Raw genomic sequence first — 27,122 nt, forward strand, 5'->3', positions numbered from 1 at the left:
CCAGTATTCTTTAGATCGTCGAGGTGTAAGGTTGTGCCGTATTAATTTAAAAAACAATTCTCGTGTGACTCAAGACAACACACACAAGAGTCACACACTTATCCTCTTATCAAACAATCAACATGTGCCAGCGTTAAAATTTAAATACGCGTTCGCCAGTCGCGCTATTTATTAAGATAAATTTAAAAAACTAGACAATAATGTGGACGAAAAAATGGGTAATTTAACCACGGTGGTGAGATTTGGTGCTGCTCTTTTACCCTACCTTGTGGATTACGTTGTTGGGACTAACGATACACTCAAAGGTAACTTTTTTATTTTAAAACTGTCACTTTATTCATCCGAATCAATAACAATAATTTAAATAAAAAAAGACATTAAGCTGAATGTGTTTATTACTAGTATAGGTCCTAGGAGGTGTCGGTTTAATGCCTGAAAAGATTAATTACCAAGTGTCAGTTTTATTCGCTGACGCCTCGTGTTTCTCTTTGTGATAATTCGCCAAAGGAAATTACCGCAGTAATATGCATTCAGAGAAATTATAATTGGCTCTGGTGGTTGTCCTCAACTCGGATCCGCTTTAACACAAAACTTGGAGCGAGTTTAAATAAAACTCAGCAATAATGAATTTTGTTCTGGCATCTTTACCAATTTAATTACTTCCTAGTTATCTCGGTAAGGCCGCAAAGTGAGTGTAGGAAAATAAGTCATAAGGTTTAATTTTAAACGTGTTAAATTCTAAGTGAATTATGTGAAGCGACATTACTTGGCACACTTCCTTCCACTTGCATCCTTTTTCCGGGTTTCATTATCATTATTATAATAGAATACTTTACTTTAATGTTTTTTTTTTTCTTATTATATTACGACTCGGAAACATCGGGCTTAATATACAATAAAAAGTTTCCAACGGAAGTATATTCATGATGCTTCAACACTTGGCAATTCATATTCACAATTCATAACTCAAGATCAAAGATCAAGTTAATTATTATAATTTATAATTGCAATTAAATTAAATAATGTAGGACGATCTTTAAAATAATATTTTTATACCTATATATGGTACAAGTTAATCTTGATCTGTGCGCGCAAATGCCTTTCTAGGACATTTATATTAATTTGATATTAAATCTTTCTTTCATCCTCACGGCATGAACAACAATTGCATCAGCTATATTTGCTAAATATATTTTAAATGAAAATAAAATGAGTTTTAAATCCAAGTGAAAGGAGATAACACTCAAGACTTGATCTCTTTGTTTACTCTCATCAGTTACAGTTTCAAATAATTTAATTAAATGATAGATTAATATACGCCTACTGTGCTATTAAATATTTTTACGGTTGTCTAAGTGTCGCTAAATTATCTTGCTCCGGTCTCTCGAATCTAATAAACTTAGATGCTTGTCAATTGTCAAGATGAAATAAATTTTCATACTTTCCAACCAAGCTGGAATTGTAGAAAGAAAGGAAAAGAAAAGAAGGTTTTACTTTTCTTGGTATAGAGAAAATATTTTATTGGATTATTATTTTTATGGGCTGAATGGACAAAGTGGATGATGATGATTCACGTAACTAAACGTGTGAAGAGGGATACCAAGGTATTATATATAATATAATAGGTATCTCCTCAATCGAACATTGACCGCAGCCGATTGGTGTGCATGTCCCTCATCAAGAGGCTCCGATGTCTGCATCACGTACGTGTTGCATCACTCAAGGTTTAATGGGAGAATAAATAAGAAAAATATATATTATTTCTGTTATTTCAGTGTAGATCTCATCTAGTCTTCGCCTTGACAACACAACACAACTACACTACATCAGTGAAACTTTTCTAGCTGTCAAGGTTGCCATTGTGTCCATGTACAATGAGATAGTCCATGCCAGGTCAAATAGTGACCCGTAGTGTGGGGGACGAGAAAAAACTCTCGCTTAAAATTCTTGTCTTTGTCGCAAAGTATTCGATACCTAATCCATGGAAAAAAATATGAAGAAAAAAAATTCGACTAGGTAAAACTAAGCTCCGGTCCTTTGTACACGTGAATATCTCCATCAGCATCAGCATCAGTGTGCTATCTGAATCTGGTTGAGTTAGCGGTCATGATCACGACTTAAAGTTGCTTGGACGTGGAATCCCATCAGCATTCGCCTCTTACTCTTAGCACAGAGACTGTTATCTCTGGCTGAGCATGGGGTTTCGATCAGCAGTAAAAAACTTTTTATTTTATTTGTTTGTTTATCGGCGAGTAATGAGTGGGCGATATCAATCGGGTTTATTGTAGGCACGGGCGACAACCATGAACTCGTGGGTGATGATAAAAAATAAAAAAACAAATATTTAACTTTTTTTTAAAGTCTAGTTTGTTAGATTTTTTGTCGTAGATGTTGATCTAGAGGTAGAGGTAGAGGTAGTCACCTATATCTTGTATTAGGTATGTTTTATAATCGCTGTACCGTTTATTCTGAGAAGGAGAGCACCGGGTTCCTCTCTCTACGTCGTTTGATGGTGTGTGTTGACCCAATGGGTTTATCTTGTGTTTCGCTCGCTGAAAACTTGGACGACGACGACGACAACCACGACAACGACCCAGATTATCCTGGCACTGTCGACTGAACTCCCCTGACCTCGCTTACACTCACACAAAACAATCTTTCATTTTTTATTATCGACTTCTTCTTTGCTCTCCCGTGAGAAGACAACAAACGGCCCGTACAAACAACACCATATCTATACATTTTTATTTAATAAATATATATAAATTATTATTCATTATTTATCTTAAAATAATAATTTGTTTTATAATAAATTTAACAATAAAATACTTTGAATTAATTGAAGGTCTTTAAACCAAACGACTTGAAAAAAAAAAATATGAATGCTGACGGATTGCGAGATTTTTAAAATAATTAAGAAATTTATTGTGCAATAGTTTAATCAACGCTGATATTAATCGGTTATATATTTAGCTTAAATAAGAAATTACATTTTTTTCTTTTAGAGTAAATTAAAGATAAAAACAAAAGCAATTGGAAAAATAAATTAACTGTTAACTCGCTATTCAGTTATAATAATTAATTTAAAAAAAAAAAAAAAGAAATAAAATATAAAATGATATTAAAACTAGGACTTTTGCAATAATACAAAACACATAGTAATTATCACAGCGTAACATCTCTCTCCCTCTTTATATTAAATCGTAATTCGTTTCATTACATCACTAACATGGAATGTGAAGTACCCATAGTATATATAGTATATATACATAGTGATATAAGTGCTCCACATAATCATCATCGTTACATTTCGTTACTTGTTCACAGAGCAATAGAGTTAACCAATTAAAAGTTTTCCTATTAATAACAGTTATTAATTATTAATCACACTTGAGATTTTCTTCTTCTATTTTCACTTCGCCTTCATCTTCATTGTCTTAACTATCACATACATGTATTAATACAAAGTCAGTGGAGGCTCGGAAGCATCAGGTAGCCCTGTAGTTTATTATTTTTTTTTTTAACGCATAATAAAGCTTGTAACAATGTGTGGGTGCATTATCCGTTTGATGATCCAATTCCCGGCGTGAATATACTCGGTCACATCCTCCCTTGGAAATGTAATAACTCATCTATTTCAATTCACTTGCTATCATACTTAATTTTATATATACTATAATATATAATATCTATATATATAACATGAGAATTGTCGATTGTAATCCCGGAATACGTCATCAGTGGTCACATTACCGGATGCATTTAAATTCAAATATTATTATTGCTATTAATAATTAGTTTTCAATTTTTTTTATTGCATAAAAATAATAATACTTGTAGTGAGATGTAGTGGTTGATTGGTTCCCAATGTTTATGAACTTAATTTGACAGATGTTACTCTTAAATAAATTTTAAACTTCTCGAGGTCGATCACGTCATCAGCCAAATTACTAAAAGTTAAATGAAAAAATACAGTTGCATAGTTATAAGATTACATACTGCCGATTTACAGAAGTATAATTACAGAAAAACTTACAGGTATAACATATCCAAGTACTAATGTCATTGTAAATAATAATAATACAGTGAAAAATTTCGTAAAAACTATTTTTTCTCGAAAAATAATTTTCTTGACAGAAAAAAATCGTGATTTATTTACACTACTCCAAAAAAGCAGATCATATTTCAGGTCAGTGAGATTTCTTCGATTACCAAAACGATTTTGAATGTAATCTTTAAATTTTTACGGTAAAATTTTAAAAAATATAAAATTTGTAGTGGTAAGAAACGACACTGATTGTAAAATTTTTTTCTCTGTAATAATATTTTATTTAAAACAATTATTTATTTGAAAACGTCAGTGAGACTTGAAAGGTGTGGTTGAAATGAAAACCAAGGTCGTGGTTAATACCGTTAACTGTAACTTTAGCTAATATATAAATTTTCTCAACACAATAACAAAACGTATAATAAATCTTAATTGATATTTATTATTTAAAAGTTATTTTATTTAAATGTCTCGTTAAAATAATTACATGCAAGCCAAATCACGTACCAGCGGAGTAATAAAAAAATGTTGAGCTCTTAAAAAAAATGACTTTTATTTTTTTTTTTTTTTTTTTCATGATACAAGAGCACGTACTCTTACTCATCGGTAGTAATCAACAATAGACAATCTGTAAAGTTAGATAACGGCTTTAGTCGGGATGTACTCGTCTGTCTGATGTGAGGAAGTATATTTTTAAAAATGTTAGCATTTATTTGGTTGTTAAAGTCGGAGTAAATAGGGAATTGAAGACTAACTTGAGGTACCAAATAACTCAGCTGTTGTTCTGTGGTTACTCAGTTGTACCTTTTGATTTTAGAGCTCGTGTAAATGTATAGACACAAATCAACATATATACATATATAAAACGAGGTGTTAGCAAGTAAAGGTAGAGGTAGTTAATAGTGTACGAGGTTGTTTCTCTGTTTCTAACGGTGCGCAGGTTATTGGAAAGCTGTTGTAGGTATATATAGTGGAGTATGTATGCTGTACGGAGCATAAAATAAAATAACAGAGTAATGGAGAGTAGAGGGAAAGAAGCATATCGTATCGTACTGTGCATAACAAACCAACAAACTATCTACACTACTAAGATTATTATTGCAATGACCCAACTCTCGTATCCACTATCTGACATTCTCAGAAACATGCCGCTGCTGCTGCTGCTACTACTTCAATAGGTCATTTAAATTACATTAGTATACCATTTATTTATCATATTCATATTTATGAAAAGTAACATTTTTTATGATAATTTATGCTTTAATTTTAGTTTTTGACTCCACGAGCCAGTCGTTTTTACATTTTTCGTCGGTTTATGTTTATTAAAATATCAATGTGATTTATACTTTTACATTCCTTTCACGAATAATAACGAGATCATACAACTAGTTGTATATATTTATTTCTTTTGGAAAGTCATCGTGAAGCTAAAGTGCATCACAAGAATGCTGATTGCGTCTTAAGACTGTGAAAGTGAACTTAGAAAGTTATTATTTATTATTATTATTAAATATTAATTGTCACAGTATTATATTTATGGCCAACTATTCATAAAAAAGAGAATTTCTTGTAAAAAATTTTACCTGCCCAAGAAAATTTTTTCTGTCTACATATATTTAATTTAATGAAAAATAATTTTTCTACCTTGAGTTTCATTCATAAATAAGTATTTAGTTAATAGTTAATACTTAATAGTTTAATGGGAAATTAAGAACAAAGGCCAAACACACGCACAATATATATGTAATAATAAATAATAATAAAAGAGTGATGTAATAGGACCTCGTCAAGGTGGTAATGATGATATTCAATTATATATACTCTTATGATGTTATATGTGATATCATCAAGTGCGTAAGATTGAAAAATAAGACTTACGTCTAATAAAAATAAACTATACGTCTAATAATTCAATACACTGACAGAAAAAATAACTTTTTTAAATATCAATATATATTTTCTTCTTGCAAGAAATTATGCTATTGGAAATTTTATTTTATAATCGAAAAAATTTAATTCAACCCGAAATTTCCGGATCTGTTTTTTTTTTAGAATACTGCAAATTTTTTTTCGGGGTATGAACTGTATTTTTAAAATTGATAACAATAAATTGTATTTACTTTTGTCTGAGACCTTGCAAATAATGTTTTTACCCAAGTCGTTGAACTGTTTTGTTAAATTCAGACGTACATACTAAATGTATTCACACTCGAGCTAAAAGTTACTGAATAACTTTTGTTTAATTTAAAACCAACACACAATACACTCCTTTATACTCAACACAATACGAACACACAAGTAATCGGGTTTTATTTAGCAATTAAAATTATAATGAAACTAAAACTGAAACAGAGTTTAGCTGGCTGATATAAAAGCCAGACCACACCCGAGTAATCTCCTTAAATACTAATTATTTAAGAACCCTAGTATAATATTTCGCAAGTCATGTAATGATACTCTATTTTATTGACCTCCTTTGCTCGAATTTTATTTCTTTATCCCATTGTCCACTAAATCCGACATATGCCAGTCAAAAGAACATAAGGTGAAAAAAATCTAAATCTAAAGCTCAATGTGTGTTTTAAAAGACAAAGGATTTAAACAACAAGGATGAATAGTAATGCATTTTGCATTTTATTCACTTTTGAGAGACGATGCGGGAGTCTTGTCCTGTTCGTAAATACATATATACATGTATGTATATATATATTGTTAAATAATGCTTGAGCATCTGCCTGCCATACGCTCCGCCTACCAATTCTGCTCGTTAATTTTTCGACGACCCGTTTTAGTTTAAAACTTCCTTTACTTTGCTCGTTTATATTTTTTTTATTTTTATTTCTTATCACTTTTCTCTTCCTTATACACATGTACCTTCTTTTTATTTTTACCTCATTCTTTATCTTTGATACAGACTCCAAAGATGCCTACTATACTATACTACAAATCCCGTTGCTTGGTCCTCTAAATTTATATCGATCTCAGAGTAGGCAAGGTCGTGGATTTTAAATTTTTTAAACGCGATTTGTATTCATCACTGCTTAATTATTATTATATAAACACATGTCTATATTTATTTACATGAAAACAGAGTAAGTGACTGGTTACCTCGAGGTAAACTCGTTTCTTTTGGCGTAAATCTGATTGACGATATTTTGATTATGTAATTATAGTTTATTAACTTCTTATCTTATAATTTTAGAGTCCAGCAGAAAAAAAAGTCATGAAAATAGTTATCAAGTAAATAAAAACGTATGAATATATATTTATATAGAGAGTCAATGATATAAATCAACGCTCCGTTTTTTTGTCTCATAGTATAAATTTTACAAAGAACAATATATATGTATATATATGCGTGTACATTGTAGCTGGTGAAATATTTAGCCTGTAAAGATTAAAATTCCGAGATAGCTAAGAGATGGATAGAGATGATCAAGAGTAATAGCTTGTTTGTTACATACGTGTCTTGGAGGTAAGTTTATACTCACCAACGGACAGACATAACAACAAAGATAACAAACCACTTTATAATAATATTAAATCTTACCTACCTGAACCAATAATAGCATAAAGCTCTCTTACTCTCGTCGCTCGTTTAACATTGCAGACATAACTGTAACTCACATCCATCCAATCTATCACGCACACAATCACCTGTCCTATTTTTTTTATAAATTATTTATATCCTACTCGATTCAATTGTTTACCTCACAGAATATACATCTATATATTTGATATTAATATTATATATTGAATAATATTAAACGATTCTGTCATGAGTCGTAATAATTGAGCGCATTATTTATCTTTTTACTCTCTATATATATTAGACTGTCAAAAAATTTATTTTTATTATTTATTTATTTTTTTTTTTCAAAAAATGTATGGAAAATATTGTCCGAGATGAAAAAAAAATACCATAAAAGTTTGGGCTCTTGATATTGATATTAACAACCACCTTTCCGCAATTTTTGATTTCCTATTTGAAAAACATGGAAAAATTTTTTTTTAAAGCTTGGAATTGCATCAACATCGTGTGGGGCAGGCGTGTCTGTGGCCACTGCTCCGTTTTTGAATATTTAAATGATAATAAATGAAAAAGTATAAAATAAAATTTCTAGTGTCACAGTGGGTTAAAAGTATCTTTGTACACATTTTAAAAATTATTTGTCATTATATCTTTTAAATTATTGTATTTAAATTTTGAAGGTGTTTAAAACTGGTCCTATTGTCATCTTCAATGGTATCTATGTCCTATTCTAACAATAGCCAGGAAATGCAAAAGTAATTTACTCAAAAATGTTAAGTTAAGTGGTTTTATATATATGTCGCATTGCTTCTATTAACTTGAAACTTTAATGATTGTACTACATATATATGTATGTATATAAATATAAATACAACAATTATCTGTTTTCTTGAACTATTTAACGACATGGAAAATCCCGTTTGTTGTCCGGCAGTGTGTGTACATACATTTAAATGACATATATTTTAAAGATTTATGTTAACAAGCTTTCTAGAGTATTTAGTATCAAGAATAATTGCAGCAAGTCTGGTGACGATAATCACGTCTACTAGAGCAATAAACGTATGGTGTCTTTAAAAGTAAAGATTAAGGTTTAATTTACTTTAACGGGTTTACTGGCTAGAGGTAAATTTAATCGGGATACCATATATATATACGATGACAACTTTACGGACACAACTTGTTTAGCCTTGACTTTCTCAATGTCTCTTTCAATTACCACGCGATCGAACGGGATTCATCAATTACTCATATAAATTGTATTATCAAATGAATTTTTAAATAATTCAATCAGCAAATCACGCAGTGACCCAGTTATTACTAAATGTTAAATGATGATTGATATCATGGGTAGATATTTATATAATTAAACGATGGATTGATGGATTAGTGGAGTTTCTGATGGACGAATCTGGGGTACGGTGACAATTAAGTTTTGGTGATGAAAAACAAAATTGTTGAACAAAAAAAACGCCGGGTGTTCTCAACCCGGAGAGTGGAAACGTCTGAGTGTTTTACGAGAGACCCACATAATCGAGAAACCGGCAGCCGCATTCCTTGGACACAGTACTTGGGTAAAGACAAGAGACAGAATGGTTCCTTTACTTAACTTACAGCATATTACATTATACTTTGTACTGGTTGTGAAGTGAGCAGAAGGATATAAGTAAAGACTAAATGAAAATGTAAGAGAGTACTCGCGCCGAAGAACTTTAACAGAGAAACTATACCTTCAGTCATTACTCCTGTCCTATATACTCTTTGTTATAAGACTTAAACTTTGTCTTAACTTTACTTTTAAATTTAACATTTTCATTTAAATTCAAAAAATCAAACTTTTAGTATGCGCGTAATGCAACACTTGTAAGATAGATCAAATCTCTGTACTTTCACTAAAAATTTTATACAAATAAAAACTCCTAAGTCCAGTAAAAAAAATAAAAATTTTTTATCTAATTAAAGTTTATGATTTTATCACTTTTCAAATGTTAATTTAATTGAGATTATGATTACATTAAAGGACACTGTCATCAGGGGATTAAGTTTTAATGGAAAAGTATAAAATACATGAAAGGGATCTTGTAGCTTCCAATTTATTTAAAACGTAATGTAAAAAATTATATACAAGTGTATTTATTTATTTATATATATATATATGTATTTTATGGCGTTTATAGTGGTGTGCACGCGCCAGCATGAACTTTGCTAGGCTCGAGCGAACACGCAACTTTATAATCCCCGGTCGCGCTAGAGCTCCCCTGAGTTTGTTCGTACCGGTCATTGGACCCTTTACTTGTACGTTTTAATTTTTACGTACTTTAATACCTCAACTAATACATCCACGATGCACTTACGGCTAATTTAAATTTACATGGCTTTATTTTTATTGCCAAACTTTCACGCTTTTTAAATCTATCAATACGCTTGTGTGTGCAACTAAAAATATTTATTTATTTTGAGTAGTTGCCATGTAATTGTTCCAAGAAACAGCCGTGAGAATTTTTAAACACAATAATTATGATAACACAACATATATTTATTTAGCTCTATTGAGAATGAGATCTCGATAAAATCTGTAACATTTTTTATGTAGAATACGATAAATAATATTTTAAAGCCGCTCGGCAAGTTTTTTTCCTCATTAAAAAGTCCACTGGAGGTCCGCTCGCTATCTTTCAATGGGTTTCCCGGTTTGATACCGTTGATCAATCAGTATTTCATTTATGAAAAATAAAATATTTTATTTTTAATACTTTTTTATAAATTATTCCAAAGAATTAAAACATTTTCTAGGATAATGAATATTTACTAGGTCATTTTTTTTTCCATCAATATCTACATAATTTCAAATAATTGTTTATTTATTTATTAATAAAAATGAAATTGCTTGTTCCAGAATGTGTCGAGTCCGAGGAAGGCTGTCTACGGTGTCGAGAAAATTTTTGCGCAAGGTGTGCAGGACTTTTGCACCGCGGAAACTGTGTGGAGACATGTCCACCAGGTCACATTGCTGACCGATCAACGCGGGCTGAATACATGGGACGAATATGCCGTGAGACTGGTTACATGTTCGGACTAACAGGCAGCCAAGTCGCCATCCTCGTCGGCATAATATCCGGGGCGACGATATGTATATTTATTATTCTATGCGGTGCAATTGTTCTTCATCGTCGCAAGAAGAAGGCCGCCAAACTAATACGGCAATACGAGGACAGGTATTTTCATTAATATAAAATAAAAATTACAATTTCATGTTAACGAGTGATGAATGATATTTTTATTTATTTAAATGTTTTTTCAGTGCCGAGAGGCGAGAATTTCTCAAGCATCTCGCCACATTGAGAGGAGAAGCCAACACTTTTCTTGCGATGCTCAACGACACGAGGAGACAAGTAAGAGAATTGTATTACTCTGGTAGTAATGGCGATGGTGCTGTTGGTGTACAAGCTTACAGGTATAATCAATTTTTTTTATTTATTATAATCATTATCATTAACTTTTTTTCTTTTTATGTCGACTCGTTAAATCCTCGTTATCATTAACAACAACAATAAATATGACATGCAATTTTTTTTAGACCCGTCTTACGTGACCTCGCGAGGATCCTAGTTCTCGTAAATAGAAAAGACGAGGATATATATTTGCCACCAGACGATTGGCAGCGGCTGCTGGCTTGGGCTGAACGTTTGCTGAGACGTTACAAGAAGCACACTTCACCAGAGGTAAACGACCAGGTTATTGCTGGTTACGAGACAATTATTAATATTACACATCACTGTTATATACTATATAATATTAACAATAATGATAATAATAATCACAATTAAAATTTTTACTAACAGTCTTTATCTTTCTCTCTCACGTATTTTCTTTGTTCGCTTGTTCGCACGCCAGTCGATCAGACAGTTTGGTGAGTGTTTCAACACGACACCCCGATGACTTTATACTATTCATAGGGCGTTTTCCATTAATATTACATCACGCTTAGCTCACTTAAACCTATCTGTTATTATTAAATCCCTATTGTACTCTATGATCTAAAATTTTCCGTCTTTAATTTTTAAACTCGATCCTAGAGTAGAAAAAAAAAATGAATAGAATAGAATAATGGAACAAAAGAACAAAAATACTGATGAATAATCGGTTGGTGTTATTGTAGGTGGCTCAGCTGGTGACGTTTCTCCAGCAACCGGGGCCAGTGAGTCAGCTGACACCAACGTCGCCCCAGCAGATAGCGATAACTCAGGCATCGTCGCAGGCGTATGAACTAAGATCAACACCGACGAATCTCACGACATTCCAGGCAAATGCGCCGCTAGCGACCTTCCAAGCTAGCGATAAGTCTAGTATAAGTCCCGCGAGCTCCAGTCTCGGATATATCAAAGACAGTCCAATAGGTTCTAGTTTAGGTCAAAACAGTTGTATTGTTTATAATGACAAATTGAGTCCGTCCGGTTCTACCGTTGGTCAGACGACGCCTCTGGTCTTTGCTAACCAAAAGCGACGGACCTCATCGTCGACGCACCTGCAGGAGCTCGGGATATCGGCATTTAATCATACATATTTACCTGGTAATTTAACGGCTGTGCCGGGTGACAGCAGTGTCTCTTGTGCTGAAACAGAGTGCAATGGTCTCAATCGTGATCTCAATCCCCAGTGGGAGTTTCAAACCACGATTGAAGCAACTAATTACACGATATTGAATGACTGGGCACCTGGAAGGGACTACCTCATTGACGACTTCACGATTCTCGGGTTCAGACCGCAGGATGAAATTACCACAGAGTTATGATACCAATTATTATTATTATTTTAATTATTATTACAATTAAATATTAATAATTTAAGATGCATTTCTATTAAATTATTTTATTTTCATTTATGAAATAACATTTTTTTTCTACAAATTATTTTTTAAATATTTATTTTTAAGTCACACATAAATTATTGACTGAGATAAAAGAAAAAAAAATAAACAATTGTAACTGTAGATAAACTTTTGTAAACAAACCAAATTGTATAATTTTTTTTATTACTTTTTCGTTATCGAAAATTGTTATTACATAATTAGTTATTGTCAATTACTATCGGCGTCTGCAATCTGCGCTAGTCAGCGTTAAAAATATTAAAGAAAATTTATTTATACTTTTGATGTAAATAAAATTAAAAATACGAGAAAATAATAAAAAAGAAAAAATAAAATAAATAAAACCCAGTGGATTTTAAAAGAATGAGAGATTTTAAAAAATAGTATTGCCGAATTAAAAGTACATAGATGTAATAATTAAATATTATCAAGACTTTTATTGAGTCTGACTGTACAAATTCATGTAAATAAATAGATAAGAACAAAGTAATTTTAAATATATAAATATACATATATATATATACATATATATAATATATGCGTACTATCTTTATAAAATTAATTTATTCAACAAAATAAATGCCTTGTCTTGAATTTAAACCTAGCGATTTAAATTTCCCGCGTAATTTAAAAGTAAGTCAAATGAAAACCGCGGTATCCGGATGCGCGCGCACTCAAAGTCCCCGCCCGCCTTGTCCCGCCGTATTCGTCACATCTAATAATTAAAACAAAGATAAGCAATTAATTTGTCATAAAAATTAGTGAAAATTCATTTATCCAAATTAGTTTCGTTTGATTTAATAGTAATATCGAAAAAAAAACAGTAATCAGTGAAGTAATTAATCAGAATTTGAAAAAAAAAGGTATCGACATCACTAGTGCGATCTGCGCAACCGGCCATAGTGTCAGCGGGGAAGTGCGAGGAACAGCCATGACAGTAGTAATATTTTCAGTAAACTCATTGGTGTACTCCTGGAAATAAATAATAATTATTGTCGTAACCCAGAGCCCGTGGGCATCAGGAACCACCATCTAGTCTGGTAATTATCATAACCCATTAAAATAATAATAGTTATAGGAGTACCGATAAAAAACGTATATATATAAATATAAATAGTGAAGACGGGCAACAGTTGCGTGGCCATTATTGTGCTGGATTAACTTTTGTAGGATACCCAGCGCTCAGCGGTGGTGAGACGTCGAGAGTTTCCTTAAAAGAGTGAGAGTAATAGTAAGAGTGTGAGGACCAGAAGCTGGAGCGAGAGCGAGACGGAGAGATTGATCGTTCGGGTACATATTATATACTATATGCTATATACATCATATTGTTAAGTAAAATGGAGTAACAAGGAAGGGGATAATATCATATATATGTATATGTATATATAAAAAGAGTTGAGACGCGTCCTCTGCCCCTCTTGCGTCGGGACGCGCCGTTGAGCTCGTAGCTCCTCTATTCTGTAATACTAAGTGTGTATACAGACAGTCCGAATATATAATATATATCTTGGAGGTATACTACATCGGCACGGGGTACTAGAGTCGTAATCAGAGAGCAGGATGCAAGAACCCACGTTAAACTACGGCACCTTGCACCACGTGAGTGAACATTTTTAAAACCCGACAGCTAACTCGGGAACTGGCGACTATCACTAGCACTTTAATCCTTTTTCAAAAATCTCTATTCTTTATCATCATCATCTTCATCATCATCATCGTCGTCGTCGTCGCAGTTTAACATTTGTACGTAAGTCCACCCGTAGCAACCGTCCATCTTGTTGGCCCCTTGTCCTCGTTCCACGAGTCGCTCGCGATAATTTACGCGTCATATGTGCGAGGAATAACTCCTGGTGGATGTAATACAGGCGTGTCCTTGGATATTTAATAATAATAATTATAATATACTGGTACAGCCTTGTTATCATACTTAATATACATACATTTACATGGATATAAGTACGTAGTAAAGTAAGTGTTGTAATAATTGTTGTTAAATTATCGGGAATCGGGAGTGCCGTGGATTTAAATCAAACATTATGACGGTGTAATTTAGGCCTTTGTCGCTCTGACGATGACTCATGGTCTTGCTCTGGAAGCGGTGATTGTTTATTTATAATAATTGATTTTTACAGATTTTAATTAAACATTCAAATCCGATGGTGATTACGACCCAGTGTTATTGCGATTCAAAAATAAAACCGATTGTCACTAAGATTTAACGGATTGTTTTGAGGTTAAATTCATGTTAGTTGTTTGTCGTGCAGTGGAAGAAAATCACTCTTATCATATGTTAAATCCATGATTTATTGCTGTTTATATTTTTTTTATACTTAAGTTTGTTGCTTTAATAAATTACTTGACAAGTGTTGTTATGTAATACTGATGTCTTTGTGTGAATAATTGATTTATTTTCTGCTAATTACAGGATGAAAAATGATGAGTACCAAAAGAGATTTATGTGGGCTCTTTATTGAACAAAGATGAACAGTGAACAGCATGCACTGCCAGCGACCACGCAGGCACAGCAAGAGGTAAGGACTGAAATTAAACTTATTCATTACCAGTCTCTCCCCAAACTACAAATGCGCTATTTATTTATTTTTCCTTTATTGTTTTATTATTTTGTTTTGTTCATCTATTAGGCATGATGAATAAACTTGTTATTAAATTTTTAGCTTTTAGTATTTTTTTAAATATTTAAATGTCACAAACAAAGCAATGGTTTATTTTTCATTGCTGTGAATGTTTGTTGCTTTTTAAAATAATTGTTAAAAGTTATTATTATATTTTTATTTAATGTACGAGTAAGTGTTGCTGCAAGCGGCGAATGATTTTTTTTTAGCTGATACATGTAATCTACTTTAAATAATTACTCAATTTATATTCAATGTGTAGTTGATTAAACTTTTACTGCTTGAGATTTTTTTTTCTTTTAATTAAACGTCTAAATTGACCTAGTGATACGTTAAGTAGAATTGCACTCATAAAATGTCTCGAAAAAAAAAAAAAAAAAAAAAAAAATAACAGTCATCTAGCTTCAAGTATCAGCAAACAATGTCAACATGTAGATTTGTAAACTGCGAGTATGAAGTGCTCGAGAAAAGAAAATATGAAAAGTTTAATGGAAACAAAACGACAAAACAAAATAAAATAAAGTAAAAAAAAAAAAAAAAAAAAAAAAAAAAAAAAAAAAAAAAATGAGACCGATGATCTCCGGAAGTCGGCGCATTTGTTGATTGGAGCTGGGCCGTTGCATGCGCACTGCATGCCACCTAAATGTTGTACAAATGTTGGAATGTATATTGGTAGGAAGTAAACGCGGGTCAAAGCAGTCGCCCTTCTTATCCGGGTGGTTTGGCTGCCGCCACGAGTGTCGGGAATGTAGGGAGTACAGTCCCGCACTCGTCCGCGGACCTGCGTGTAGGTACAGCTGTAGCGTTAGCCGCCGCCTCCTCGCTAACTCCGGCAAAATTCTTGCTCCTCAATTTGTTTCCTGGATCACTACCCCAGGTGTCATTCTATCACCATCACCATAACTCCCGGAGTGCCGGAGGAGCTGGAGGTGGTGGATCTGTTGGTGTCGGTGGACTACCTTCTTCTTCCTCAAAAGAAGTATCTTCATTGTCTCAAGAAATGGCCTTGGCTACTAATTCACACCACCAGACAACGTCTTCACACCATCATCACTCACCTGCGGTTAGCACCAGCGGTCATCATACTTCCCTACAGTCTACCGCTCAGGTTTGTTTGTGTAGATTGCACGAAATTTTATTATTATTACTTGTTTAGTTATTTTTTGCTCGCACCGCTGAATCATTAGTTTGCTATCTAAAGTAAAGAGTGTTTAAATTATGTATAACTATTTGTTTAAATTTATAGATACATCGTTAACAATTGATCATTTGTCATGTTCATACAATAGATCTTTTATTATTTGCATGACTAAAGCTGTAGAAACATGTAGAAAATTTTAAAACAACAAGATCCTAAGAATTTTTCTTCTACTGTCTAACTGTAGCATGACATACGTCTTCTATTAGCTCATTAATAAAAAATAACAAATATATTTTTTACCATAGCGCCATGCCAACTAAAACCATTTAACGCTATCGACTTGCAATATCGAAATTTCAAACGATTATTGACTTGTATATTTTTATGTAGATTCCAGTCTCTCTTCCTGGTCTCAATCTAGACGGCTCTCATATCCCGAGCCATCTTCAGGCAGCCCACGCTCAGATGCAGCAGCAAATGCAGTCTCAGCAGCAACAGCTGCACCAGTCGCAGCAGCAGTCTCATCATCAGATGCAGAACCATCAGAACCCCTCAAACACTGGACCGAATGCACAGAACCAATCGGCTCAAAGAGACGACAATAAGATAAAGGACGAGGGCGGCAGCTGTACGACCGAGCGATGCAGTGATAGCCAGGTGCACTGTCAGGTACAATGTGATCTTCAACTTCAACAGCCACAAGATTTACAACAGAGTATGATGCAGCAGCAGCAGCAACAGCAGCAGCAGCAACAACAGCAACAACAGCAACAACAACAGCAACAGCAGCAGCAACAACAGCAGCAACAAATTGGAGTTAACATCAGTGGGAATCCCGGGGCGGACAATGGCAACCAAAATAACCCAGAGAAACCCGAGAAGGAAAAAGAACTGCGACAACTTAATATGACTCAGTAAATATTTCTTTAAAATGTGGTTTGTTAAAATGAATATTAAGTAGCCAGCACAAGTTTTATGATGTTAATTTATTTATTTCAAGGTTTCAAGTACCAGAATTAAAAGCTGGAAGCCATATGATGGATGTTAGAACAGCAGATGGATCATTAGTTAAAATAAGCGCGGGTAATGAGCAAGACCTTGCTAAAACTCTTAACGTTGAGATGGTACAAAATATGTACAAGGTAATTTAACCGGTTGGCAATGAATGTAGAAAATAAAAAAAAAACATTAAACCCTGATAAATATATTTATATATGTTAACACGTAGGTTAATGTCGAGGATATAAATCAACTGCTAGCCTATCACGAAGTGTTTGGTAAACTGCAGAGTGAAATAGCTGCCGGGACAACTTTAGTCGGCGGGACAGTGCCGACCCAAACTGTTACCACTATTCAAAACGGCACACCGCTAGCACAACAAGTTCAGCTTAATAAATTTGACATTACCAAAGCTGACGGTGAGGCAACACCTGGACCCAGCGCCTCGCCCGTATCCGTCGGTAGCCATGCCTGCGAAGTCTGCGGCAAGATTTTCCAGTTTCGGTATCAGCTGATAGTGCATCGCCGTTACCACACCGAGCGAAAGCCGTTTACTTGTCAGGTCTGCGGCAAAGCATTTTCAAATGCAAATGATCTGACGCGTCACGGCAAGTGCCATCTTGGTGGGTCAATGTTTACTTGCGCCGTCTGCTTCCACGTGTTTGCCAACGCTCCGTCTCTCGAACGGCATATGAAACGTCACGCCACTGATAAACCCTACAACTGTACCGTTTGTGGCAAAAGTTTCGCTAGAAAAGAACATCTGGATAATCACACGCGCTGTCACACGGGCGAAACACCTTACAGGTATTTTTACTTCCCTAAAGTAAATATACTTTGATAATTAAGCGTAGCACTAGTTATTATTCAACAACAACAATGATGAGGATGGTGATGGTGATAATGATAATTAAATAATTTCCAGATGTCAATACTGCGCAAAGACCTTCACGCGTAAAGAACACATGGTGAACCATGTGAGAAAACATACCGGTGAAACTCCACATCGGTGTGACATCTGCAAGAAAAGTTTTACTCGTAAAGAACATTTTATGAATCACGTAATGTGGCATACTGGTGAGACACCTCATCATTGTCAGGTCTGCGGCAAAAAGTACACACGTAAAGAACACTTGGCAAATCACATGCGTTCACACACCAATGATACGCCTTTCCGCTGCGAAATTTGCGGTAAGTCGCTGATCATATCCCCATCCTTATTATGACCTACCAAAGTTATTAATAATCGTTCGATTGCCTTTTACGCCGTAATTAGGCTCAGACTATTATAATCAATATTTATGTCTACAGCTGACAGAACACAATTACGCTCATACAATATATATATTATGTACTCTCTCAATTGCATTTATCAAGCTGTCAACAAAGCTATTCATCCAGCGGATGATTCCATTCGTTAAATTAATTAACTAATTATTTCATAATATTTTATTTAAAAAAAAAGTCATGAAGACGGAAACTTGAGAACAAGACAGTCGGCGCTAGTACGACCAGTGTTGTCATTTAATTTTTTAGGAGCTAAATACATAAGTTCTCAACAGTATAAATGCACCACCCAATTGCAATACAAGTGGGTGTAAAGACGCGTTGAAATAAAATACGGGAGAATTGATCGCGCATCGCGGGTAACCGCCCCCTTGAATTTGCGGGTCGCGCGCATTTCATTCCAACGAGACATTATCAACACCGCCACCACCACCCGATATTTCTGTCTTTCAGCGACCCCCAGATATCGAGGTGCCTTCGTCTTCGTGACTCACTCAACCGCGTCTTCCTAATAAATATTTGTTATTGTTTTTATTTTTTTATACTTGAATAACAAAAATTCATCTGTTTGTTTTTCGCGGTAAAAATTTTGAATTTTATTTTTATCTGCTAATAGACAATTGTTTTGTTGTTTTTTTAAATTATTATCAAATGACATACTACTTTGTTAATCTCAGTGGTTAGTACACTTTGAAATTTATATATAGTTTTTTTTATCATTTAATTTTTTCAGGGCTATCAGTTTCGGTAGTTCCGTTCGAATTATCATTTCCTGGCTTACTGTAGCGTAAACAATTTAGTTATTTGATCCAGGTCATATAATATTGTTCTATTAAGTTGTACTAAATCGATCTTTAATACAATTGGGCAGTACGCAGCCAACCGTTGAATAAAAATGTCCATTTTTATTTTCAAAAAATTAATTGTAGTTTTTAATCATCCGCGTGACTTGACATTTTATATAAAAAAAAAAATTTGTTCTCTATTTTAATAATTATTATTATTATTTTTTTATTTTTTCCAGTGAAAATAATTTTTGTATTTTTATTTGTGATAAAATAGGCAAGTCGTTCACGAGGAAAGAACATTTTACGAACCACATAATGTGGCACACGGGCGAGACACCTCATCGGTGTGATTTTTGTTCTAAAACATTCACACGAAAGGAACATTTATTGAATCATGTACGTCAGCACACGGGTGAGTCTCCGCATAGATGCGGCTTCTGCTCTAAATCATTTACCAGAAAGGAACATCTTGTCAACCACATTCGTCAGCATACAGGTGAGAATATTGTTAAAAAATAATAATTGATATGTTAAGTACAACCGTAAATGATATTGTTATTAATATTTAACAGGTGAAACTCCATTCCGTTGTCAGTACTGTCCAAAAGCTTTTACGCGTAAAGACCATCTGGTTAATCACGTAAGACAGCATACGGGTGAGTCACCGCACAAGTGCCAGTACTGCACCAAGTCCTTCACGCGCAAGGAGCATTTGACAAATCACGTACGTCAGCATACTGGCGAGTCACCTCATCGATGTCACTTTTGCTCTAAATCATTCACGCGCAAAGAGCATTTGACGAATCACGTCAGAATCCACACCGGCGAGTCACCCCACAGATGCGAGTTTTGTCAGCGAACGTTCACGAGAAAGGAACATCTCAACAATCATTTACGACAGCATACTGGTGACTCGTCTCATTGTTGCAATGTCTGCGCTAAACCATTTACTCGCAAGGTAAATAAATAAAAAAAAAAAATTAACAAATAAATTTGTAGGAAACAAATAATAATAATAAAATAAATTAACAGGAGCACCTGGTAAATCACATGCGCTGTCACACCGGTGAACGTCCATTCGTCTGTACCGAGTGCGGCAAAAGCTTCCCCTTAAAAGGCAACTTGCTCTTCCACATGCGGTCACACAACAAAGGCAGCAACGCTGAGCGTCCTTTCCGCTGCGACCTGTGCCCGAAAGATTTCATGTGCAAAGGCCACTTGGTTTCTCACCGACGGTCACACTCAGACGAACGGCCCCACAGTTGTCCTGACTGCGGCAAGACCTTCGTCGAGAAGGGAAACATGCTGAGACACTTGAGAAAACACGCTGCCGAGGGTCCACCCACCCAAGTCGCCACTCCATCAGCGATTCCCCAACCAGGTGTGCTACCGATACCCACAGCAGCGGCTGTTCTTGTCGGTCATCCTCTTGCTCCACCAGCGCCTCCAGTTGTTCCCCAGCACACCGTTGTAGTACCCACGCCACCAGGCGTTCTTACATCGTATTGAATGGACCAATCGGCGAGCAATGATAAGCCAATCGGATCAAACATTACGAATTTAAATGAGAATAATAATATTAATACTAATAATACTACTAATAATGATAATAATATTAATAATATTAATGATAATGATAATACTAATAATAATAGTGATTATTCTCTCGAGAAATTTGTTAATCATTTTATGATTTATCAGCATATCAGTTGATAAATATAAAAAATATATGACGCATTGATTAGTTATTGTCAGTGAGAGAACGACTAAGATTGACGATTTAAATTTGGCGGCTAATTGCAAACAACCAGCAGAAAACAGTTGAGTTAATAATTAATGAAACTTAACTTTTTTTCCAATCAACATATATATTATTATTATTGTAAACTAAGTGGTTAAATATTTTATTATAATTATGATGTTTTTTTTCTTTATTTTTTTCTATCAAAGCTAAAGAAAGCGACTTAGTAATGTCTTACTAATTTGAAATTTATTTTTTATCTTGTTAAAATAGTTTATATATATCTATATATACATAAATAAATATGTATGATGAAAGAAGAATGGGATGAGATGAATGTAGATAAAGTGTAAGCCACCATCTGTTAAATTAGACGCTAAAAGGGTTTACTTTAAGTGATTTTAGCTGTTATACGTCCGAGTGCAATATTATTCGGCTGCTTACGTGTACTAGAGCTGGTTAATAGAGTCATCCACCTGCTAATTTATAGAGTATCGTTTATAAATTAACTATTATTTGCTTTACTTTAATTGTTTTAAACAATACTTTGTTTATAATACTGTTCTTTCTTTTTTAAATGCTAATGACAAGCGCAGAGGGTCACGTATTTTATATTAGGACATAAAGATTAATGTTAAAACTATAAATATATATAAATATATATATAAGAGCAAGTGTATGTACTGTGTCATTAAAATAAAAGGATTCTTCCTTTTACTTATAAATAAAATTGACGCTAATAAAAGTTAAGAGTTGGATTTATAATTAAAAAGCTTTAGTTACATGTCAGGCATGTGAGCGTCGCAATTATGTATCATAAACATATATTAGGATAAATTAAAATTTTAAATTAAGTATATATATATTTATATATTATATATTAAATATAAATTTTAATTAACCCGTGCTTGCAAACATTAGTTACACATTTATTATTATAATTTAGTCACGGAAGGGGTTTATAAAATCTATTTTACGTGTCATTTTTTTCAACGGGCCTCAATTACCCAGTTAGAATTATATAGATTCATATGGATTATTATATATAATTAAAGTAATAATAATAATATTAAAAGTTAGTGTGTGAGCAACATAAATGTATCAACACGTACTATAAATATATACAATTAACCAAATAATAATGACATGATAAAACGAATAAAAATATTCAAATTATAATAGAAATTTTTTTTGTATAAAAAATATAATGATAACCATAATAAATATATATACATGTATATGTATATATTATTAATAGTATGATAAAAAAAATTTAATGTCGCATTGAAAAATATGTAAGCGAAATAAAAATGCCAAGCAAGTTGCTAATATATATCACATATATATATATACTTGTATGCGGTATATATTATGTAAATGTGCAAGATTGTGAGAAAAATATCCATCGTTAAATGGTTAAAAAAAAGTAGTAATAATAATAATAGTCTAGAAAGAAAATCTCTAAAGTCACGCAATGAGCGTTTTATATTAAATTTAAATATATTATTCAGATTGAGATATTGTCCGTCACCTGCGAATACACAAGCACACACTAAAGATAAATTAAAAATAAAAATAAAAGAACTAGATGTCTCCTGATGTAAACTTTATCTACTATACTTAGATAAAACTAATTATTAATCTAACTAATAGTAATAATAAACAAATAGAATCAATGTTTATATTAAATATAACAATATATGTTATAAAATGTAAAATCAAGTTTGTTTCTTGCTTTTAGATATGAGTTTGTGCTTGTTTAAATGATAGTTTTATTTGGATTATTAATTAGTTATAAACTAAAGCGTAGAGGGAAAAGAATCAAATTTAAATTTAAATTATTAATTCTTTGCAAGACGAAGCGAATTTACAAATTGTTTGTTAACAATCGAACAAATGTATTGTTTTTTTTTAAATTTTTATTTTATTTATTGATTTTAAAAAATATTTTCTTTAACTAGAAAATCGCGCTTCGGCTTGGAGAGAAACAGGGTGATGGAAATTTAAAAAAAATATAATACAATGTAAAAAAAAGTAAACATAATTAATATGATTTACCCTTAAATAGAATTAGAAATTAATATGTATAGAATTTTATTATGCACCATTGTAATATTATGTATCAAATAAGAAAAATTGTGACGCAATATACACTGGTGTTATGTTAAATGTGAAAAAAAGTGTATCATGTTTCATTTCCTTAAAATACATTTAATTAAACCTGAACAAATTATAATTGATTCTGCTCCACTGTCCATGTCCATGGATAAATATTTTTGCTAGGTGACATTAAGACAAATTGTACTTATGAACATTCCATTTAACTACATCCCGCTTACTCAGAGTAAGTCTGAGAGTGCCCTTAAATAAATCAACAGTTTGAACAATTTCACAGAAAATAATTGTACAAGTTACATTTACATTTTAAATATTTATAGAGATTTTTATTATTATTATTATTTGTAATTGCTGTTATCTTAATAATTAATTAACTTTACTTGTTTTATTTTATTTGATCAACAATTATTAATACCGCAATAACGCGCTCAATAAATTTTGATTTGATACATAAGCGCTTGATTTCCGATTACTTCAGTATTTTTTTTTAGACAATATTGCTGTAGCTGACTGATAAAACAATTAAAACATATTAACATTTACAATTAATTATAATTAAACAGCTAGATAAAATAATTTAATAATTAAATTATTTTTTGTTTTTATTTTTCTATATTTTCAATGGATTAAAAATAAATACTAAATTTAATCGGACGAAAAACAAATTAGTTACAGATGAAGGACGATGAGATATCTATTTATTTATATATATATAAATTTATTAGTCATAACTTCACACGAGTTTTATTATTGGAAAATGTTGATGACATGTGAAATCAAATATTGGCGGTTCTTTGGAGTCTTTTTTGTGACCATCAGCTAGCAGCTTTACGACAATGAAATTCGTCTTGGTTACTTTCAATAAATCATTTATCTAAATAAACAATAATTATTATTAATTATGATAATAGTGATATTATTGATATTAAAAAATTATTATTAATTACCTCATTAGCAGAACTTGAATTTCTATCCTGGCATAACGACAGAGCATAGTCTAGCATGTTTTTTGCTCGATGAAAATGTCTACATGCTGTTGTATAATGCAATTCACTGGTAATGTCTTCCTACAAACAAAAATATCAAAATTTTATATTAAATATTCCTATTAATAATTTGTCGTTAACTAAACTTACATTATCTTTATGCGGATGCGTATTAGTGAGATCTAAAAACTTTTCATAATTAGCTGCCGGTGGTAAAAGTAACGACGAAAAAGGAGATAATAATCTATGTTTATATCTAACACGTTCAGAGTCAAACTCTTTTTCAGGCAAAGGTATTTTGCCATCCATACGTAAACCAACTAATGCTTTGAAGTAACCGCCGCATATGTTCTGCAGTACTTGATACATGAGCATCTCCAAACTGTAAGGACGAGGTGTTACTTTTTTTTTTTTATTCTTAGCACTTTTTTTACCACCCCGTCCTTTGTGCATCTCACTGTGAATGTCCTGTTCCATAAGAAAGGAATCGGCTCGCGTTAGCGCCGAAACCAGCCACCCGTAAAGGAAATGATTCAGGTACCAATAGATGTAGTGATACTCGTGCACTGAGTACAACTCGAGTTCAAATCCACTGAGAAGATACATGACCATCACACGGACTGTGTGATAGAGTAACCAAGTGCCAAAGCAAGCGAGATGAGACCTCGACGTGTCGTTCTTCAGCGACAGCGTGTTGAGATGACGGTCAACTCGCTCAGCCTCATCATGGAGAGTCGCAAAGTCTTCTAGTATATGGGCCAGTATGTCTCTCTGTCGTGCTCTATTGTGACCGCTCATCTGGAGCAAACTATTGAACAGCGTCGTGCAGTGATAAAAAAAGGTCTCGACGCACTCGCGCGCCTGGTGGTTCTGCAGCAGCGTGCTCTTGGGCAGCAACGCGGGTGGAGCAGTGAAATTTTTAGCCGCGTCTTTTAGAATATCTGTAAAATTGTGCGCACCAAATACTCGGTTACCGCCAGGTAAATAAATTATCTGTAGCATTGATCGCGATAAAATACACGGATTCTGCCGGGAAAATTCCAAGAAAAAATCAAGCGCACTGTGGAAACCCGTGCAACTGGTTACTTTAATCACTGTCTTCAATCTATTTATCAACTCTTCCATGTATTCTAGCGCTTCAGTCCGTGGTTTTATTTTAGTGTACCGCGGAAAAGTTGGCGGCAGCAGCCGCTGATTTACCATCGGGTCGAACCCCATTATCGTCGGGTGATTTGACGTCTGATCAGACTTCTCGCCTCTGCTGACAGTTCTGATCATCACTTGAATCATATCTGTGCAGTTGGACAGCAGTCTTTGAATGTCCCCCAAGTTCTGGGCCACGTTGTCCTTTTTCCCCATCAGCGATAGCGCTAAGAAAAAGTTCTTGGTGAATCTTATCCTGGCATACAGAGCAAGCCCATCGTTATATTCTTTCTCGGTTTCTTCATTGACGGGTTTTATTCTACTCTTACGATGTAACTCATCCTCAACTTCTTTCAGCATCGATATTGTTTTGCTCTCAGTAACTTCCAAGTGTAATTTATAGCCGTAAGTAATATTCTGAAAGTCCTCTTCCTCAAAAACCATCGCACGATTTATTGAATTTTTTATAACTTCAATAATTTGGTAGACTGCGTAGCAGAATGTCTTAAGCGGTTTGTCGACAATATATGCAGGCTGATGAAGATATAAGTTTGTAAATACAGTTTGTGCTAGATTATGACCTTCAAGCCAGGACACAATACACGCGTACGTTGAATCAATGATACCTATCACTTCTGATGGTGTTAAATTGTCAAGTCTTATTGCTCCTGATTCAACAGCTTGTTCAAATGTATAAAATTGATTGTTACCACGATTACAGAGCATCCCTGCATCCATTTTAGGGTCCATTATTTCAATTGCTGACATTGCTTCAAATAATCCGAATAATTCATCATGAAGCAGCTCACCCAGTTCTAAACCTATTGATTAAATCCAAATTATTTTATTTATTATACTATTTAAATAATAAATTCAAGATTACGGGTATTTTTATTTATTTATTGCGACTCTATCAAGGAAATAAATTCAATAGTTTTTTTTTAATTTTCTACATGTGCATATTTTCAATTTTTTTTGTAAATTAAAATAAAAATTCAAAAGTTTTTAGGTGTCTGCTAAGTTCAGGATCGCTGTTAATTTCAAGATCGTAAATGAAGGACTTAGCAGCCAATCAGGGACCAGTGTCCAATTACTTCATGTACTTGAATGTCTACATTTGTATATTTTTATTAAAAACACATGCAGTGACTATATACTGGAGTCGTTGCTCAACGTTGTCTAGTAAAAAATACCCGCCAGCTTAATTTGAATACTCAGGTAATTGGACATCATGACATTGACAAAAAAAATTTAATAACAATAAAAGCACTTACTTTTAATGGCATCAAAGAATTCAGAAGTAATGTCTACCCAATTATAAGTAACAGGCTCGTATCTGAAATGAAAAAAAATCTAAATTAAATAAATTTATGAATTAAAAATAAAATAATTAAATTATTGTGCAAGAGCGCAAAAGGTAGCAGTGGATCCATTGAAATAGAGGTTGGATAATTTTTAATTTACGGTGAATGACTGATGAATAATAAATTAAATGTATTACTTACAGATGTTCTTTATCATCTGGTAGATCAACTGAAATTTGTTCATCGACTGCAGTTGCCATTGTTACGACTAGATTTATTATTTATAATTAATAATAATAATAACAACAATAATAATAATAAATTTAGATTATTAACCGAAATAAAAAATAACAAAAAAATCAGCAGATCTATTCACAGCAAACTATCATCCTGTAGTTGTCTTTTGTGTCTGGATATGGGTCTGGGTTTTGTCTCTTCAATGCCTCAATTAAATAAAAACTTAATAAAAAGAATAGAGAGCTGATAAAAACAGAGACGAAGGATAAAAGGTGATATTTATGTTTCACTAACCGGC

The 27,122-nt window shown here is 33.1% G+C and overlaps 3 protein-coding genes across 13 annotated transcripts; 2 read left to right on the top strand and 1 right to left on the bottom strand.

The window, feature by feature from the left end:
• Positions 1–23: 23 nt before the first annotated feature.
• Positions 24–12,934, top strand: LOC103576179 (uncharacterized). Of its 5 annotated transcripts, none has more exons than XM_008556279.2 (6): positions 228–305; positions 403–675; positions 10,477–10,795; positions 10,882–11,034; positions 11,158–11,302; positions 11,740–12,934. In XM_008556279.2, exons 3-6 carry the CDS (start codon positions 10,617–10,619, stop codon positions 12,370–12,372), a joined length of 1,110 nt encoding a protein of 369 aa, XP_008554501.1. In that variant the 5' UTR covers positions 228–305; positions 403–675; positions 10,477–10,616; the 3' UTR covers positions 12,373–12,934. The 5 variants fall into 5 exon arrangements, with proteins under 5 accessions (XP_008554498.1, XP_008554501.1, XP_008554502.1 ...); XM_008556280.2 differs by having other exon boundaries at positions 408–675; XM_008556278.3 differs by lacking the exons at positions 228–305; positions 403–675 and adding exons at positions 4,680–4,808; positions 4,866–5,226.
• A 200-nt stretch (positions 12,935–13,134) lies between these two features.
• Positions 13,135–21,646, top strand: LOC103576180 (zinc finger protein 665). 6 transcript variants are annotated; one of them, XM_008556283.1, is made up of 11 exons: positions 13,135–13,487; positions 13,618–13,737; positions 14,873–14,978; positions 15,757–16,188; positions 16,612–17,135; positions 17,222–17,363; positions 17,450–18,027; positions 18,146–18,411; positions 19,570–19,791; positions 19,868–20,253; positions 20,328–21,646. In XM_008556283.1, the coding sequence occupies exons 3-11, from the start codon at positions 14,928–14,930 to the stop codon at positions 20,802–20,804; spliced, it is 3,078 nt and encodes a 1,025-aa protein (XP_008554505.1). In that variant the 5' UTR covers positions 13,135–13,487; positions 13,618–13,737; positions 14,873–14,927; the 3' UTR covers positions 20,805–21,646. The 6 variants fall into 6 exon arrangements, with proteins under 6 accessions (XP_008554505.1, XP_053593608.1, XP_008554504.1 ...); XM_053737633.1 differs by lacking the exon at positions 13,618–13,737 and having other exon boundaries at positions 16,612–16,890; positions 16,951–17,135; XM_008556282.1 differs by lacking the exon at positions 13,618–13,737.
• A 390-nt stretch (positions 21,647–22,036) lies between these two features.
• LOC103576182 (N-alpha-acetyltransferase 35, NatC auxiliary subunit) lies at positions 22,037–27,080 on the bottom strand. Of its 2 annotated transcripts, XM_053737634.1 has the most exons (6): positions 26,924–27,080; positions 26,789–26,855; positions 26,558–26,619; positions 24,291–26,104; positions 24,102–24,221; positions 22,037–24,028 (listed from the first exon to the last, which is right to left on the bottom strand). In XM_053737634.1, exons 2-6 carry the CDS (start codon positions 26,845–26,847, stop codon positions 23,888–23,890), a joined length of 2,196 nt encoding a protein of 731 aa, XP_053593609.1. In that variant the 5' UTR covers positions 26,848–26,855; positions 26,924–27,080; the 3' UTR covers positions 22,037–23,887. The 2 variants fall into 2 exon arrangements, with proteins under 2 accessions (XP_053593609.1, XP_008554508.1); XM_008556286.2 differs by having other exon boundaries at positions 26,789–27,080.
• Positions 27,081–27,122: the final 42 nt, after the last annotated feature.

The sequence above is a fragment of the Microplitis demolitor genome, chromosome 3 (genome assembly GCF_026212275.2).
Source record: "Microplitis demolitor isolate Queensland-Clemson2020A chromosome 3, iyMicDemo2.1a, whole genome shotgun sequence".
NCBI lineage: Eukaryota > Metazoa > Arthropoda > Insecta > Hymenoptera > Braconidae > Microplitis > Microplitis demolitor.